At 36.0% G+C, this 16,966-nt stretch overlaps 1 protein-coding gene across 3 annotated transcripts in view; it reads left to right on the forward strand.

The window, feature by feature from the left end:
• Positions 1-16,966, forward strand: part of KIF16B (kinesin family member 16B) — a 137,416-nt gene that overhangs the window by 42,086 nt on the left and 78,364 nt on the right. For all 3 annotated transcript variants that reach the window (XM_039716909.1, XM_039716910.1, XM_039716911.1), the window contains exon 13: positions 16,615-16,734. In XM_039716909.1, coding sequence (XP_039572843.1) covers positions 16,615-16,734 — 120 coding nt within the window. The remainder of the gene's footprint in view (positions 1-16,614; positions 16,735-16,966) is intronic.

Raw genomic sequence — 16,966 nt, forward strand, 5'->3', positions numbered from 1 at the left:
GAAAGTTTTAAGGGGGATGATGTTAATTATTCTTGTTTATCTTGGTCACTAATCTCTCAATAAATGAAATTTCTCTAGAAGCCTGTTTAACTGTGGTTTTGATTTCTTGCACTAGATGTCACTGCAGATACAATAATCAAATTCTTCGGCATGCTTAATTTGGACTTAATTCAGATATTTTAAGGGAGGAGGATTTGCAATATCTTGAATTTCATTGCTGTTTGCATCCACTAAAATAAGTTTATGAGAACGCCAAAACATTGCTTTAGGAGCAAGTCCTGAAGAACCTGAGAAACTGTTCTGACAAAAACACTTCTAAACAACAATTCACAGTTGTAATGCACTGCAAAGTGATTATGTACATTAAGATTTATTGCAGTTATTTTTCAGTGCATTTTTCAACCCTCTTTTTCAACTGACAGTATATCTAGAATGTTTGAGAAATTTAGCCAAAGCCTTTAAAATATATTTATTTTCTTAAATTTGTATCCTTGATATTTCAGAGATGTTTCTGAGAGAAGCAGTATCTTTTATTTTCTCAGGTTATACAGTTGAGAAGGCAAACAGGTTTTTGGACATAGAGGTTTTTTACCAGGCCATTTCTGCTAATTACTTTCACTGGATGTTGCAGTTGAAACACCAGTGGCAATGATATGCAGTTTCTATTTATAACTAGTTCTTTTAACATTTTTCTCTTGATTAATCACTACTGTAGATTTATAATTGAGTTTCAGTACATGAAAATTTAATAAGTTTGTTTGGTTCATCTTTTCTTTGAAAAGATGAACCAAACAAACTTATTAAATTTTCATCTTTTTAAAGAAAGTTGTTTGATAGCAAGGGAGTGTTTACTGTTCTTGGTCCTTTTACATTATTTACCCACAGCACCTGCCTCGTGAGCACTGATGAGTAATATCAAGTTTAACTCTCAATTTTATTAGGATTTGTTTTATTACACCTGGCCTTGTACATTTATTTCCCAAGTGTAGCAGTTACTAGCAGTGGTTATAGTTAAAACATCATCTATTCTGGTCAGAAGATTTCTCCTTTGGAATTTGAGTTTGGACAGAGATTATCCAAATATGATTTGTTTTATCTTAAAGAGACATTGTTTTTTCATACTATATGACTGAACAGTAATCATCATTATTAAGTGATGATTATTACTTTACCTAAGTAAGTTTGTCTGTCCCAGCCTTAGTTTGCTATTGTCAGAGCATGAAAAAGGTACTGAACTGGGAACTGGTGCCATTTATCTACTGTAGCTCTTTTCCTAACACAAGCAGTATTGAAAGTGTCCCAGCCACCTGAGGAATGCTGAGTGCAGCATTCAAAAGTAGATTTCAAAAGGAATAATTGTCTGCTTTCAAGTCTTTCTGCTGCCTGTGTTCATCTGATGAAGAAATCTCCTTTTTCTCTTGCAGATGCTATAGTTGCTTGTGGTGCCTTTGTGGTGGACTGACCACTTTTAGCTTTCAGTTTCTGCTAGAAATTTGTGATCAAGAGATGCCTAATGCTACTGATTGTTTTTTGTTTCAATTTTAACCTGATTTTTCCACTTGTCACCAGCTGGGCCATAAGAGAAGCACAAGTGGGGAGTACAGTTTCTGAGCTCACCAACCACTGATGAAGCCAGGGTTGAACAATTTGGTTGATAAGGCTGTGCATTTCAAAAGAGCCCTCCAGTGTCTAGGAGTAGCCATATTACCAAATATTTCACTGCCCTCCTCCTTCTTCCAAGTGGGGCCCTGCATTTGTAGTTTATTCAGGCCATGCTTAGCTTTAATGCATCACTAGAGCTTGTAGGTGGTTTTCAAATGAAAGGGAGTCAGAATGGGTTGCTTTTGAAATCCTTTCTACAGCTCAGATGCCACGTGTTCAACGACTCCTCCTGGGCATTTGTCCTGCTTTCCTATTAATTATCTTGTGCCAGGAAGGTGGTCTCAATTCTGAAATCAGTGGAATCTCCTGAAAGAAAAAGAAATATATGCTAAAAACTGTTTCTCCCAAAGGATCAGCAGAGAAGTATTAAGAGAGAGAAAAAAATGTAAATTTCTCTTTGGATTTGGCTATGGGATGGGAAGAAAGCCTTCCAACATCAACAGTTTAGATGAACCCCAAATTTACATCTGCCTCACAAAGGAGCTGTTTCTAATGACAATGTGATATGAAATGCTAGAACCATTTTATTCTGCTGGTGGTTTAGCAGTATATTTAGGAGTTTGTTGCTGTGTGATTCTCATACCTTTGAGTGCATGGTAATGTTGTGCATCTGACTTTTCATCTTAAATGGCACCTGGGCATTAGCCTTGATTCACAGTCTTAGACACAGGTGGCAGCACAGACTGTGGTGTTGCAGCCAGTCAAGAAAGTGCATCTAATTGTGCATGCATCTCTGCAAAAGTCTTCACCGTTGTGCTGCTAGTCCTGAAGTCTGTTTTTTTCTCCTTGGTGCTTGTTCCTTGCTAGTATGCATAGGCCTTCTTCCTCCTCCAATTCTGTTCAATAGCATGGATTACATGTTGATCCAGAGGCAGGAATTCGCACATTTAAAGCAATCTGTTACTTTAGAATAATCTCTACAGAGGTAGAGATGAATATCTGGGTAAACAGTAAACAGAATTCTAGGTAAGTGAAACACTTCATTCTCCTATTGCCCCAGAAACATGTGAAAAATAGCAAAATAGCTTTTAAAATTAATAAATGTGTTTGCTGTGAGCCTAGGAGGTTTTTTCCTCTCTATAATTTCCTGACTCATTTATCATCCAGCTTTAGCAACAAATGAGGTAGGAGTCCTGTAGATAATAGTCCACTGCTTTCTTGATTCATTCCCAGAATAAAAGTCTATGAAATAAATTATTTACAGGTCCTGTAGAAAATATGTTGTCATGTAATTAAAGGGTCTATGAAATAAATTTACAAGTCCTGTAGAAAATATGTTGTCATGTAATTAAAGGCTGTTTCGTAATGCATTTGCAAGAAGAGATTAATGCAAATAGCCTGTTTTTTGTCTTCCAGCCAGGCCTTTTCCCCTTTCTAGCTATCAGCATGAAGAATACTGAGGGTGGAGTTGCTGTCTCCTAGCTGGGAGGTATAATATCTCCTGCTCAGTACCTCAGTAATGGCAAGAAAAGCCTTGTTCTCTGCCCCAAATGTCAGTGTTGCAGTATGCAGACTTACTTGCCCTTTGTGTGTCCTCAGTGTGTTCACACATAGGAGACTCTGAAGCATCCTTCACTTGGGACAAACCAAATTTTCTCTGAGTGTCTTACTTCTTGAAACGGAAGAATAGCTTTCCCTTAGATCAGGCTAGTGGGGACAGGAACCAGCCTGCAGCAGATGCTCCAGCATGGAAAACAGAAGCTTTGATGGTTTAAGTTTTATAAGCCACTGGAAAACAGGATTTTACAGACTAGTGTCCAGAAAGCCAAAATAGTAACCTCTGCTTACAATTAGCCAAATCCTGCTACTCTGTTCAGGAGATTTTTCTCAGATGTCAGAAGTAGTTCTGTCTGTGCAAAAAAGTCTGAAATGTTAAGGAGCAGCCATTTCAGCTTGAGTTCATTGTTGGAATTCCAGGAATGAAGGCCAAATTGCCTGAAAAATTAGATATGCTAAGGCTTCTTAGAGAAATCCTTGCAGCACATTAAATGTAGGGGTGCTTTGGGTTGCCACCACAATAGTAGGATTTCTGTATATTAGTAGCCAGCTGTATGTCAGCAGTAGGCACGTGGCAATCTGTTTCAAGAGGGAAAGAGAAAGAATGAAAAATGGAGAGGGTAAGCTGACCTCATGAGACTGAGAACTGCTCCTGTAATTTTCTTTTTCTTTACATCATTCATTTTCCATCATTTTAGCTTCACTGTCTTAGCAGTTGCTCATTTAAGCAGTTCTACATCCTGCATTGGCCCTTTTGACTGGTGTTCATTGCAGAGAGCAATTGATGCCTCTCTGGGCTGCTGCAGGAGCCCCTGCATTTTCACAGTAAGCTGCTCACAACAAAACTGCAGTTTTCTGATCTTGCTTTTTGCAAACTCTTCAATTGGCATCTCTTGCTTGATGAGGGTGCTGTGATCTAATGCTCTGGGAAATGGGGGAAAAAACTGCTTAGGAAGTTTCTGCAGTGGTGGTTTTCTTTGTAGTTTTGGATAGTAGAAGTTTCTTTGTCTCAGAAGAATGAAGTGTCTTACCTCTACTAAACTTTTTGTTTGAAATGCACTGAAGCCAGTACAGTCAATAGTATAGTGTTAATTCTTTGTTCTGTTATCTAGGAGAGGACACAGTAAGAGTTTGTGCCTTACCCAACATCTATATGCACAAGTAAATCAATATCCTCTTTTGTAATTGATGGCTATATAAATAATTTATTGCCTATAAAGAAAGAGCATAATTTTTAATTTTCAGAAATGGTTTGTTGAAGTTCCAGGATAGTCCCAAACGTAACTTTGGCATGTGCACAAGTTATAAAGCATACACCTCCACTGATGGTGTGTTCCATATCTCCTCCTCTCTTAGCATTGCCTCCCAAATAGCATGTACTACTTTTGAGGCTAGTGATTCAAAATTTCTTTTGATATTCCAGAAGTCAAACTGAAATAAAACATGGGGTAGAAATTTGATATTGTATATGCAGCTTTATAAAAAACGAAAGTTTTTTAAACAGACACCCAGTAAGATGATCAGCTTCACTGATACAATACAGAGCAAAAGACTTCCCTGCTTTAATGTGTGGGCTGTCACTTTAGTGAGAATCTCAAACATTTCAAAGTTGTTTTCTTGGAACGCCTTTTTTTTTAACCCTGGAATTAGTGTTAGACACTATCGTATTGTTTTCAGCTGTTAGTGTTCTGCCTTAGCTGATCTGTTTGTCATAAGTTTTTAAGGAAGACAGTCTATAGAACAAGAAGGGTGTTCATGTAACCAGTTTTCATCCAAAACATAGCAAGCTAATTACTCAACTGTGCTTATTCCTTCACCTTTTAAGGAAATATTACTAGTAAGCCCAAACCAAATTTCCATATTTTGAAATATTTTTTTTACTCCTCTCCTACCTCTTGTTCCTCTTGTCCATACACTAAATATTTTCTCATACTTGGGAGTGAAATTTCCTTGTTCCTCTTATAGTTCTTTGAGCAATATTAGGCATTGAGAAATGTTTTTCCACTTTCAACCTTCTTATCAATAACTTCCCTAATGCTGGCATTTCTAATGTTTCTTGACATCCATTTCCAGTATTTTCATATATTGGGATGTTACTATACATGCTAATTGTCTAGAAAACTATTGATGAGGTGCCTGTCTATCTTCTGGATGGCAATGCAGCATTCAAAAGCAAGGACTGGGTCTGTTCCATCTCTTCAGCCTTTGGTAGTTTAAGCCCTCAATCCAAGTGTGAAAAGCTCTTGTCCACAAAAGCCAGATGAGTTACCTGGTGTGCAGCAAACCAATAATTACACACTAGAGAGGGACATTGAACATTTATTTCAGAGTTGAACAACCCTGGGTGCCTGGTGGTATTCCACAAATCAAGCACACCAGCTGTCAGAACTTGTTGCTATTTATACGTTTTAACAAACAAAGGAATTAGTGTGCATTGGCTACAAGTCGCCTAGCTCTTGTATTAATTGGTGTTTCCTCTTCTGTTGGTTAATGATTCTCTCACTTCCCATGTGAATTAGTCTGTATGCTCAGGCTTTCTCTTCTTTTGGGTCTGTGGATTTCTAGGGTTGGTGATTGTGATCTGCCCCCGCCGAAATTACCTTTTACCCAGTCGAAGCTGATTTCAGCACAATTGGTGAGTTGGTTTATTAGTTTCTTATCTTGGAACTTCTGCCATATGTCCTTGTGACCCATAAATTTTGCATTCTCTGGGCCCACTGTAAGTGGTACATCCTTCTTCCCAAGGTTTGTTAACTTCCTCCTAGGTCTGAGATCACTGAAGCATGTCCAGCCCTAAACCTTAACTAGGCAATTTTACCAGTGAGAACTTTGTTTTTCTAACACCTGGACATCACTTAGAGCTTGTTTGCTGCTCTCTGATTTACAGGTTGAATCTCCCTTCTTGTTGATTAGGCTTGAAAGTGTAACAAAGATTTAACATTAAAGGACATACTTTCTTATGAAAATTTTACACTTTCCACATTTTTCAGCACTCTGAACTCTGTTGTTTCCAGATATTTTTTCTGACTCTTGTAGATTTTTCCAGTTGGTCCATAGAAAGATTACTTTATTATGCAGGATTTTTTCTTCTGGTCCACTTACATATTTTTTCCTCTGAGTATGAAAATGTTACTGAGATATAGTATGAACCCTGACAATCTAATGTAACTTAATATCCTTCTGTTTCCACTACAGTCTTCCCAAAAGGACATAAAAATATCTTGTCAGCTGTGGTTGTCTCATCCAACAAGAGTCTTGTTAAAGAGAGTGCAGATTCAGTTTTATTTATTGGAGGGTAATGGGCTAGTGTTTCAGGTTATCCCTGTTTTAGGTACTGAAATATCAATTAGTGCTTGAAGATATTTTAAATGTCTAATTCCCATTTGAAGTGGATTTGGCTGTATGAATATCTTAAAAACACAGGGTTTAGACAGAATTCTGTGGGGCATTTGCTTTTTTCTTTTCCCAAGCAGAACTTCCTTCTCTGTGAAAGAAATCTCATTGTTTTGCAGGAACTTTTCAGCAAAAGACTTGTGGTTTCAGGCAGCATCTGGCCTAGTAACAGTTCATCCATGAATATAATTTCTATGTCTGGAGTTTTTGCCTTTATGCAAATACAGAAAACATAATTAGGACTAATTAATCCACAACAGACCAGACAAGAACTTAATCATCTTCAAAATGTCAGCTTCTGTAGAACTTTTTGTTAAATATTCACATTTAATTTCTTTCAAAGTCCTATTTGCAACATCTAGACAAACTATGGCTGAAGTATTTGTTCTGACTGTGTTTAATTCAATTATCAGCTTTTCTCTTTGGTATGTGTCTGTTAAAAAGTATCTTCCTGAACAGACACTGTTCTAAACCCTTAACTGTCAAAGATTGCAAGTTTATTTTTATTTTCCACTGTTTTTCATTGCCCCTTGTTGTTTTAATTTTGTTGCTGTGTTCACAGAGCTTAAGGAAACAAATCTGAGATGGGTTATATTTCAAAACATCAGGAACAGTGTTTCAACTTATTTGCAGCAATCCAAAGGTGCTCAGACCTTTGATTATCTGAAGAAGCAGTTTGATGCTGTAGGGAGTGAAATTGGTTTATTACCTGCCCTTGGAAGCTTTTTAGCATCCTTCTCCATTTGCATTGCTAAGCTCAGGCTACAGTATCAGACTTTTGACTAGATAATGGCATGGTCAGCACAAGGATTTGACAAGGTGGTGGATGGAGCTCTGAGCAACCTGGTCTAGTTGAAGCTGTCCTTTGAGGGTCCCTTTCAACCCAAATGCTTCTATGATTCTATGACAGCAGGCCAAAAGAGCTGCTGCTGTGACTCATGAAAAGAACATACTTGAATCTTCTAAAAAGTGATGATTTTTCTGTCTTGTTTTTTTCTGGTTGAATGTGGAGATGTTTGCTTTCAAGAAGAATTTCTGGTCAAGGGAAATAATTCAAAATCTCATCTTCCAGGCATCATACAAAGTTGGGTTGCTCTAAGGAACAAGATAAGCTATCCACAAACTTGAAAAAACCCAGTCAAGATATCCGACTGTGTGTTGTGTTTTGCACAAAGGAATGGCATGTCCATAGTTGTCTGGGTTGTTTGCCTTTTGTGTGTTTGTTTGTTTGTTTGCTTGTTTGTGTGGTTTTTCTGTGGTTTTTTTCCCCATGTGGGATCAGCCTGTCATTTGTGCTTCTGCAGCTTCTGTGGTGACAGCTTTTTGATGAGAACTGAGAAAACCACACTTTGAAATATTGATATGCCAGTTGATCTGCAGAATTTGTTGATTTTCTAGTTATGTGCTGCAGGGATACTCTGAATTTTGGGGAAAACAGTAAATCTTATACTCGGGCAGACTGTCATATAACCAAGAATTATCTGTGTGGAAGAAGAGAAGCATGTAGTTTCAGTTTTCTGGTGTTCATTTGAGTTGTTAATTGGCCCTTAATAAGAAAACACAGATCTATTTGTCTTTTTGGTTGTGTATCCCAACTTTGCAAGGAAAGCTTTTTCCATTGAGAAGTGCAGCTGATAATGTGGTAAGTATGGAGTCATGCTTTTGAGCAGCTCAGATGTAGATGTTTGAAGTGCCCAGCTGGTTTACAGTAGCCTGCCTGTCATTTGCTCTGTTAACAGTCTTTAATTACGTGATCACCTTGTTGTCTCTTATTATTTTTTTCTCTGGTTTCAATCAGTGGAGATTTGGCTGCAAAATCCAACATGGACTAGTGGAAGGAAGGAGGCCATGGTCTGATTGACCTTGATGGGTTCCAGAGTTACAATCGTATATAGGGAACATAACAGAAAGGCAAAGGAGAATTTTAAGGTTAAGATTCTATTAACCCATGGAAATTGTATCTTACTGTATCCCTAACCCAGGGAAATTTGAGAGTGTTTCCTCCTGAGGAATTTCCTTTTGGCCATTTTCTTTTCAAGTTGCTAGTCTCTTAAGATCTAAATTGATTAGCTGAATTTAAATAGTCATTAATACTCTTAATTGAAATATGCCTGGGAGAGAATTTGGTTATATTTGGTTTTATGTTTAAATCTCTGTAGTTTTGTCTAAGTATAAGCTACTTAACACAGTAAATCTAATGTTTTTCTCTGTTAATAAAATAACATATTTCAACATAACATAAAGCTTTTCCACTGAGGAAATAAAACTTGCCTCATTTCTTACAGTATGCAAATACAACAAATGCCATACCTCCTTTGTCATACTTCCTCTTTTGTTGTTTTACATCAGCTAACAAAAAGTATTTTCATGAAGGTTTTTGTCAGAATGCAAAAAATGCTATCCAAATTAAGGTTCAGATCAGATAGCAAAATGCAATTATCAGCAGTTGCTTCTTGAGTTTTGGGTAGATTGCTTTGCATTTTTCCCCTAAAAGTACAGTAGGTTTGCATCTTTCAAAGAAGCCTTATTTTCTTTTAGTAGTTGGCAAAGCTGTGCTAGTTCCCTTTCATTGATTCAATGGTCCTGATTTTTAAAAATACTCAAATATGGCAAAACTGCAATCTGCCAAGAAAGACATAATGTACTGTAGTCTAGATTACATAGTACAGTGCAAGAGATTCCTCCCTTTTGAATTTTTCAATTCAATTTTTGCTGAACATACCAAAAAAAGTGACAGGAAATTTACCCTTCAGTCAATATTTGGGATGTCCATCTTGGCTATGAAATATGATTTCAGTAGTCTTGATTTTTGTTAGATATGATAATTCTTTTGGCCCTGATGTTAGGGACTCATGCCAGATTATAGATCTCTCCATGTAGATTACTTTAATTTATTTTTAAATGACACTTCCCTTTGATTCATAAGGTGCCTATTTCCTGTGACTATATTTCTGGATTTCTACTCTTGTCATCTTGTCCTTTCCCCTTATTATGTGTTTATCCTCTTTTTCAACCTCACTTTTTAAAAGGGTGCTGTGATCTTGTTTGGCGTCTGTATGTATGATTCATTATTGTGTATGATTGAAATTGAGGTCATTGTATTGCAACTACAGTTGAAGCTTTTGGTGTCCTCTTATGTTGTCCTTTAAAGCAGTTTAATTACTGTACTGGGCTGTTGCAAGTTAGAATGACTTCTTCATTTTCATTTTGTTATTAAAATTGTGAAATGAACTGTAGTTTCATTACATGTAATATAAGGATGGGTAATATAAAACATGGGCATTTCCTGTCTATCTTCTAGATCTCAATCATTTTACTAGAAATGATTGAATTTAGAGAATTCAAGCCAATTCAAGCCATTGACTGTGTATAATTATACAATTTTTATATCTGTATTTTTATATGCTTATCTTGTATAAGTATTAATGATAGAATTGAAGTATATATTTTAGATGAGATGTGTTTCACTGGAATTAGAGTAAAGGGAAGATGTTTTCATAAGAGAAGTTCAGTTTCCCCAGCTGAGTTTACCTGCTTTGGAAAAGATAATATCACAAATCCTGGTCACTGTGTGATGGACACAAGTTGCTAATGCTATTTGTGCCAGCTTAATGCACCAATTATTTTATGCTTTGGGTACACAAAATCAAACTGATAGTTTTTAAAGGGCACTTTATCCTGTCTTTTTGTAATATCCTTAAATGTTTGCCTTGAGATCAAATGGAATATATTTTTTATGATTTGTGACCTTTTAATAGGCCTTTAATTTGCATTAAAAGCGTCACATAAGTGACAGCCTGTGTTTTCTTTAACTGACCTAGTAAAACCTAGCACGTAATGTCTGGGAAAGAAGGTAAGGTGATCACACCTTCAGCAATTTCCAGAAAAGTAATTACAAAGTCTGTTCTCAAAATAAAACGAATGGAAAATAATTTGCTAAAATATTACCCTGTGGAAACAAGCATTTAAAGCTAAATGCAAATGTTAAATTCAGAACTGTTGCTCTGACTTATGTTTGTTATGCTTAAGTGAATTGTGGAAGGACTCTAAAACTTGGCAGACACTGCTTTCTGAACAGCTTATATTTGCTGGACTAGTAAGGAGAATTTAATTTGCTTTTCTTGAGAAAACTTCTTTGAAATGGTGTCTTTTTTCTGCCATGTCTTTCAAAATCATAGTTATAACTCTCTGTAAATCTCTTCGGTTTAAAATAGTAATTTCCTATTTAATGAATATTTGTCATGTTGTCTGTAGTCTGTGATTTTTTTCTTGAGCTGTCTCATCCTGGTTTGTCTGCTCAGGGTGTGCTGGATCTAGTTCTATTTAACAGTGATCCCTGCTAGAAATAGTGGGGGACTGGTTCTCATGTTGGTGGATGTTGATGGAGCATTTGACCCTGAGATGTATAGGAAACTATTTCCTAATTTATGTAGTGTAGAAGTAAGGATTTAAATATAATAAAAATGCTTATACCAAGGATGTGATGGAAGCCTGGTACTGGGAGGGGAGAGAAGTTGTAGGGGTTTTGGGGAGGTGGTCCTGGAGCACGTTTTTGGCCTTGATCATGCTTAATGGTTTCTTGAAATGTGTTAACTGGTGAAGTTTGCTGCTATTAAAGGTAATTTTTCTAGTAGAGCATCTGAGAGAGGATTGGGTGAGTCTAAGGATAACAGAAGAATCATTGATGGTAAATAGTTTGCAATGCAAAGGGCTTAATACACTGTGGAAGAGGAGGAGGATGGCGTGAGACTTTACTGTCACAAGATGGTACATGTGCATGAAAGACACATGAATCTGGAAGGATCAGATAGATGTTGTGTGCACTGAATGGAAAAAAGGGGTGTACATGATGCTGGCAAAATTTTATACACACTGGGAACACACCATGGAAGCTGGCAAAGAAGAAGACTTGAGAAGGAGTGTGCTAAACCCTGGGATATGGTGAGCCTGCTCATCTCCTGGGGGAAATGCTTGGAATTTGGCATAGTATAACCACAGTACAAAGAATAGATACCACTGCTGCCAGTATCAATGAATAAAGGCTGGAGAAGGAAAATTATTATTTTAACTGAATGGCAATAGCGATGCAAAGTGTGAGAGCATAAACTGGTTATTACCAAGTTCAGACCAAATATTTGAAATAATTTTGCATTATATAATGGATGAGAGTCTGAGTGTAATCTATAAAATTATTTGTTACAGTGTTTGGGCATAGCACTTGTGACACAGGAGGTCACTTTTCAGTTGTTTCTCCTCATGTTGGAGAAATGTTGCATTTCAGGCAGAGGTAAAATTCTTCAGGTTTTCCTTTAATTACAGAACCAATCAAATCAGCTTGCTTGTGTTTTGTGGGGCTTACTGGCAGCTTTACTAATTTTTTTTCTACACTTGCCTCAATACTGTGAGTGCAACTTCAGTAGTTGGCTGTCATCTTTATAAATATAATAATTAGCATGCAATGCAATTGACAATTCAGAGGAGTAGTCATTCTGTTTATGTAGCATTTTGAGAAGAATTATATCTAGAATTATTCTGATAATTTATATTATGTAAACAGAAGCAGAAGTCTGTCTGCAGTATATTCCTCTTATATCCCGCAATTTTTAATCCATGCAAAGCCTGCATTAGGACTATACCACCCAAATGATGGGAATAAGCTCCATGTAGGTGAGTTATGGTTTATTCAGCCTTTGGTATCTGATTAATATTCAGGTTGTTTTAGTAAATAGTATCTGAAGATAAAAGCTTATTTACAGATACCTTTGTGCCTTTGTCCACAAGTACCTCTTTTCCTTTTCTCATCTTTTTTCCAGGTAATTTCTTGCAACTATGTAAATTATTGGTGTCCACAGTGTCCTTGTATTTAACAACAAGGGGTTGCTTTTTGGTTTTGAACTTCTGATGATCAATTTTCTTTTCTACTTCCTCATATAAAAAACATCAAGTGAGCACTGCTTGTTTGGGAATTTCCCTCTTGGGTTTATGCACATTTATCACAGTCCTGCCCACACTTTTGTCTCATTTTCCCTTTTTGTGGAGTTTAATTCTGGAAACTCAAACTTTGGTGAGAGAAGTTTTGAATTTTCACTCAGGCTTCTTCACCCTATTTCTTCTCTCGGTTTACATAGTCTCTGTATCTGCTGGGTTTGGAAATAAATTTTTTCAGGAGCATTTGAATTCTGAACCCTGGAATATTTTTTCTTTAAGTATGAAACATTTGTTTCCAGTGATTTAAAGGAAATGCAAAGTGAATTGAATACATAACTGGAGGAAGACCAATTAAGAATGAAGAACTTTGCTTGTGTGCAGTTTACATCTATACATTTTATAGAGGACTTAATGTTAGTGCTGGGCCATTGAGTATAGTCAGACATTTTTGTGAACTCGGGATATAATAGTATATTTTCAAAAAAATCAAATGCACCCAAAGTACCTGTTAGCATAAGAATTTTCTCATATATAGTCTGGTTAAATATTAATGCCAAGACTTTTGCCATTGGACATTTTTGCACATAATTTTTTAGTTTGGTATCATGTGGGGTTTTTTAATAATTTAAAGTAGAAATTGGAACATCATGCTGGCTAAGTAAATTGTCATGTTTTACTTAAAATGTCTGTACAGCGTATTCTCAGGACTGTGTGCCAGCAGCTATCTGTTCAATATTTAAATAAAGGAATTACATTTTTGCATTGGAAAGTTTGACAAAAATTGAGCTCTCCTGAGAGGTTATGTTCACTGCAGTGCACTAATTACATGTAGTCTTTAATATGTGCTGGGACAATAGCAGCCTAATGTTTTCTTCTACTACTGGATTGGTAAAGGAATGGTAGAAATGCCTTTTGGACTTTCTTTTTAAATTTAATTCAGTATCTTGTTGGCCAAAAGAAAGAGTAAAGCTGTGTGCTTCTGTTTTTGTGTGTGCATTCAAAGAGATCCATTTAAAGACATCCTGTGTGTCACAGCAGTGGCCTTTATAATGGATAGTTGTATATGATGATGATGAACTTTTCAGCTCAAGTGAGTACTTCAGTCATAGATTTGTTCTTAAACTACCAGATCATATCTTAGTTTAGAGGTGCCACTGTATCAGTTAATACAGTAAGCTTACTACATCAGTACAGAAGAAATGAGTTTTCACAAAAGCTTTTATATCTCTCTATATAAATGTAAATGAATTTACTGTATCAGGCTAGTTCTGATAGCTGAGTCAGAGCTGAATTCAAAGAGATAAGAATTTAAATATACAATATAATCCCTTTATTTTAACTTTGACTTAAAGACGTGGGTTTTTTTGTATTCTGTCTCAGGGTTACTTTCTGAGTTTCTACTCTCCAAGTGAGTCCATTTGATCTAACAGCTCCCAAAGAAGAAAACCTTTTTCTGCTCCTACCACAGTGGCCCCTTGTACCAACCAAAGTGCTCCTTTGTGGATAATATTCAGCTTGCTTTATTTTCCCCAGCTTGTGAACACATCTTAAATACTGAGGGAGTATGTGTACACTTTTCTGTTCAAGGATAATTCCAGCTAAGAAGCATGTGGGTACATTCAGCTTTTTTTCAACTGCATCTTGAGATTTTCATAAATTTTCTGAATTAGTTATTTTTAATAGGGACAGTGACCTTTCATGCTTTTGTAATTTGAGTTATGGATTCACCACTTAAAATTATGTAGCTCAAATGGAAGTGAATCAAATAGTGAATTAAACCTAATAATTTCTCTGCCCTGTAATAGCTTACAGACTGCCAATTTATTTCAAAAGAGGTCTGTCCCTCTTCAAAAACATTCTTCCTATGCTATCGAGGATGAACAGTTTGACTACTTCTTTCGGGCCTTTTTCTTTTCCTTTTCTCACTGTTAGGGAACAGAGTAATAAAGATTTATCATGTTTCTGTGATTTCATTTTGGGGCAGAAGTGCACAGTTTGGCTTTTGGAGCCATCCTTGCATAAGCTTTTGAATTTGGAATTAAATGTTAAACCAAACGATTAAAGTTCAGGAGTTACTCCAGGTATCTGATTAATATTCAGGTTGTTTTAGTAAATAGTATCTGAAGATAAAAGCTTATTTACAGCCTGTATTAAGCTAAAAATATTATAGTTAATCACAGCTACTGTCTGCTGCATTTCTTATAAAATTTCCATTAAGAGGATGCATTCTGTGCGTGAATGGTAGTCATTTACAAAATGTAACTCTAGAAACTCAATTAGTTTGTGTTCTTTAATTTAGATCTGAATAAAAAAGCAATCCATCTGTTCTAAATTGCAATTATACATGATTAATCTCTTATTATAATAAGAATGTGTTGAATATTGAAAGACTGGAAAATAAAGAATCATATTGTTTCTTTATTCTTAGTTATTAGTGAGATATTTTTCTCACCCAGTGACAATTTTTTGTCTCCTGGGATGTTTATTTTTTCCTCTTTCAGGGACATTGGCAAATGCTTTGTTGTGCTGTGGAAAAAATATTCAGCTTTTAATATTTTATCAGTTCCATTGGGCCCAAGGTGCTAGCAGTAACTGTCCTCAGGGTCTTCTTTTCATCCTTGTCATGTGGGAACATTATAAATTATGTATAACAGTAGATGTTACTCAATAAATATCTAATATGTGATAGGTATTTTCGTCTGAAATTACTTTTTCACTTGAACAATTAATTAAGCTGTATTTTTTAGGTTTATGATGTGACTCTTTTATAATATGAACAAATATCTGGGTGCATTGTGAATATCTGAGCTGCACATGAATCACAGCTTATTTTTTTCTTTCTGTATTCTGGAGAACTTTTTGATTCATCTATGACCAGAGTAACATTTCCCAGTTTTGTTTTGCAGAGTCTTATATGTTGTGTCATCATCTCATCTTGCCCAGATGTATCCATACTTGAAATTTTTAGACAGCATCAATATTGACAACGTTTTTTTTTTTTTTTTCTGCAGGGAAATGACATTTTACATCTACTTTCTTTAGACTTGCAAGTTGCTGTACTTGGGAAAATACATACAGCAATCTATGTGTTGTTTTTTCTTACAAACAGTGTAGTGTCTTTCTGGCTCTGGAGAAGGCATTTGATGACTTGGAAAAGGAGTAGTCATGCAGCTGTCACAAAACTTATTTTCCATTTTTATTAGCACCAGGAGAAAAGTGTGCTCCTTGTAATACACAGGAATACTTGCTGACATTGCCTCTGCTTCATGGATTGTCAGGGCTTAGCCCTTTTACACAGAAAACATATTTGTCTTGAAGGATTGTGTGTGTGTGTGGAGACATTCACAATTTCTATTGTTGTAATCTTCCAGGCCTAGAAGCCAATGGGATTCTGTTTCAACTTGAAAATTGTACTTTTTAAATACTAAAACTTATTTCAAAGCTATAATTAATTTTTTATTTATTGCATAGACTGTTGTGTACTACACAATACATTACTTTATCCAAGGCTGAAATCTTCCACTTGAAGTCCTGCTGAATGATGCTTCAACCTATGGATGGCTGTACAGTGTGGCCCAAAGAATTTTGAAGTATTGAAATTATGTGCTGTGAATATTTCTTACATTTATTTACTACTGGCAATGCTTCTCTTCCATTGCATGATATTTCAGCTGCTTAGGTTTACTGATTTGTCAGAGGTCTGGGATTTTTATTGTGCAAGGCTCAGCTTATTGAAAAGACTGCTTGAAAAGTTTTCAGTTTTCTGTTCTTTAGCTGTACTGAATGCTGAGGAGTTTGAAATTCTCCTTACCATTGTGAAAGGTGGCACATAGCTTGCTTTTAGACTACGTTGCTTTGTTACACTCTTGATTGATGCTCCTTCTCTGGTATAGTTCAGCTGTTTGTCTGGTTTCCTTCAAATAACACCTTCACAGATTTCCTCAACAGCAAGCTTGGAATGCTTAATAAAAGTAAAGAAGTCATGTTTAAAATGTAAAATCAAAAATTTTTTAAAAATTGCTCTTTCTTCTGTGTGATATTACACAAAAGAAGTTGCATTAAATGTGATTTAGAGAGAGAAGGAAGAGAGGTATTTCTTGCATATCCTAATAAACAGACTTTTGTCTTTTATAGGAACAAACTTTGGCTCTGAGGAAAGAAGGGATAGGTGTTGTGTTAGATTCTGAACTGCCTCATCTCATTGGCATTGATGATGATCTTCTCAGTACTGGTATCATCTTGTACCATTTGAAGGTAAATACACATCTCTGTTTCTGTAGCCTTTATATGCCTTGTGATTCTTTTCTGTAGAAAAATTACAGTATTGATTTGCTATCTATATATAGTGCTCATTACATTACTATGGTAAGAAAAGCTTTTCATGTTTGTCTGCTCCAGTAAGAAAAGCTCTTAAGAGGTTGGAAATGATGAAATGAAAATATCTGTTTTAAGTTTATCCTGAGAGTCAACTGGTTAACTAGCTATA

This window comes from Passer montanus, unplaced genomic scaffold, assembly GCF_014805655.1.
Source record: "Passer montanus isolate IOZ18808 unplaced genomic scaffold, ASM1480565v1 scaffold37, whole genome shotgun sequence".
NCBI classification, from domain to species: domain Eukaryota; kingdom Metazoa; phylum Chordata; class Aves; order Passeriformes; family Passeridae; genus Passer; species Passer montanus.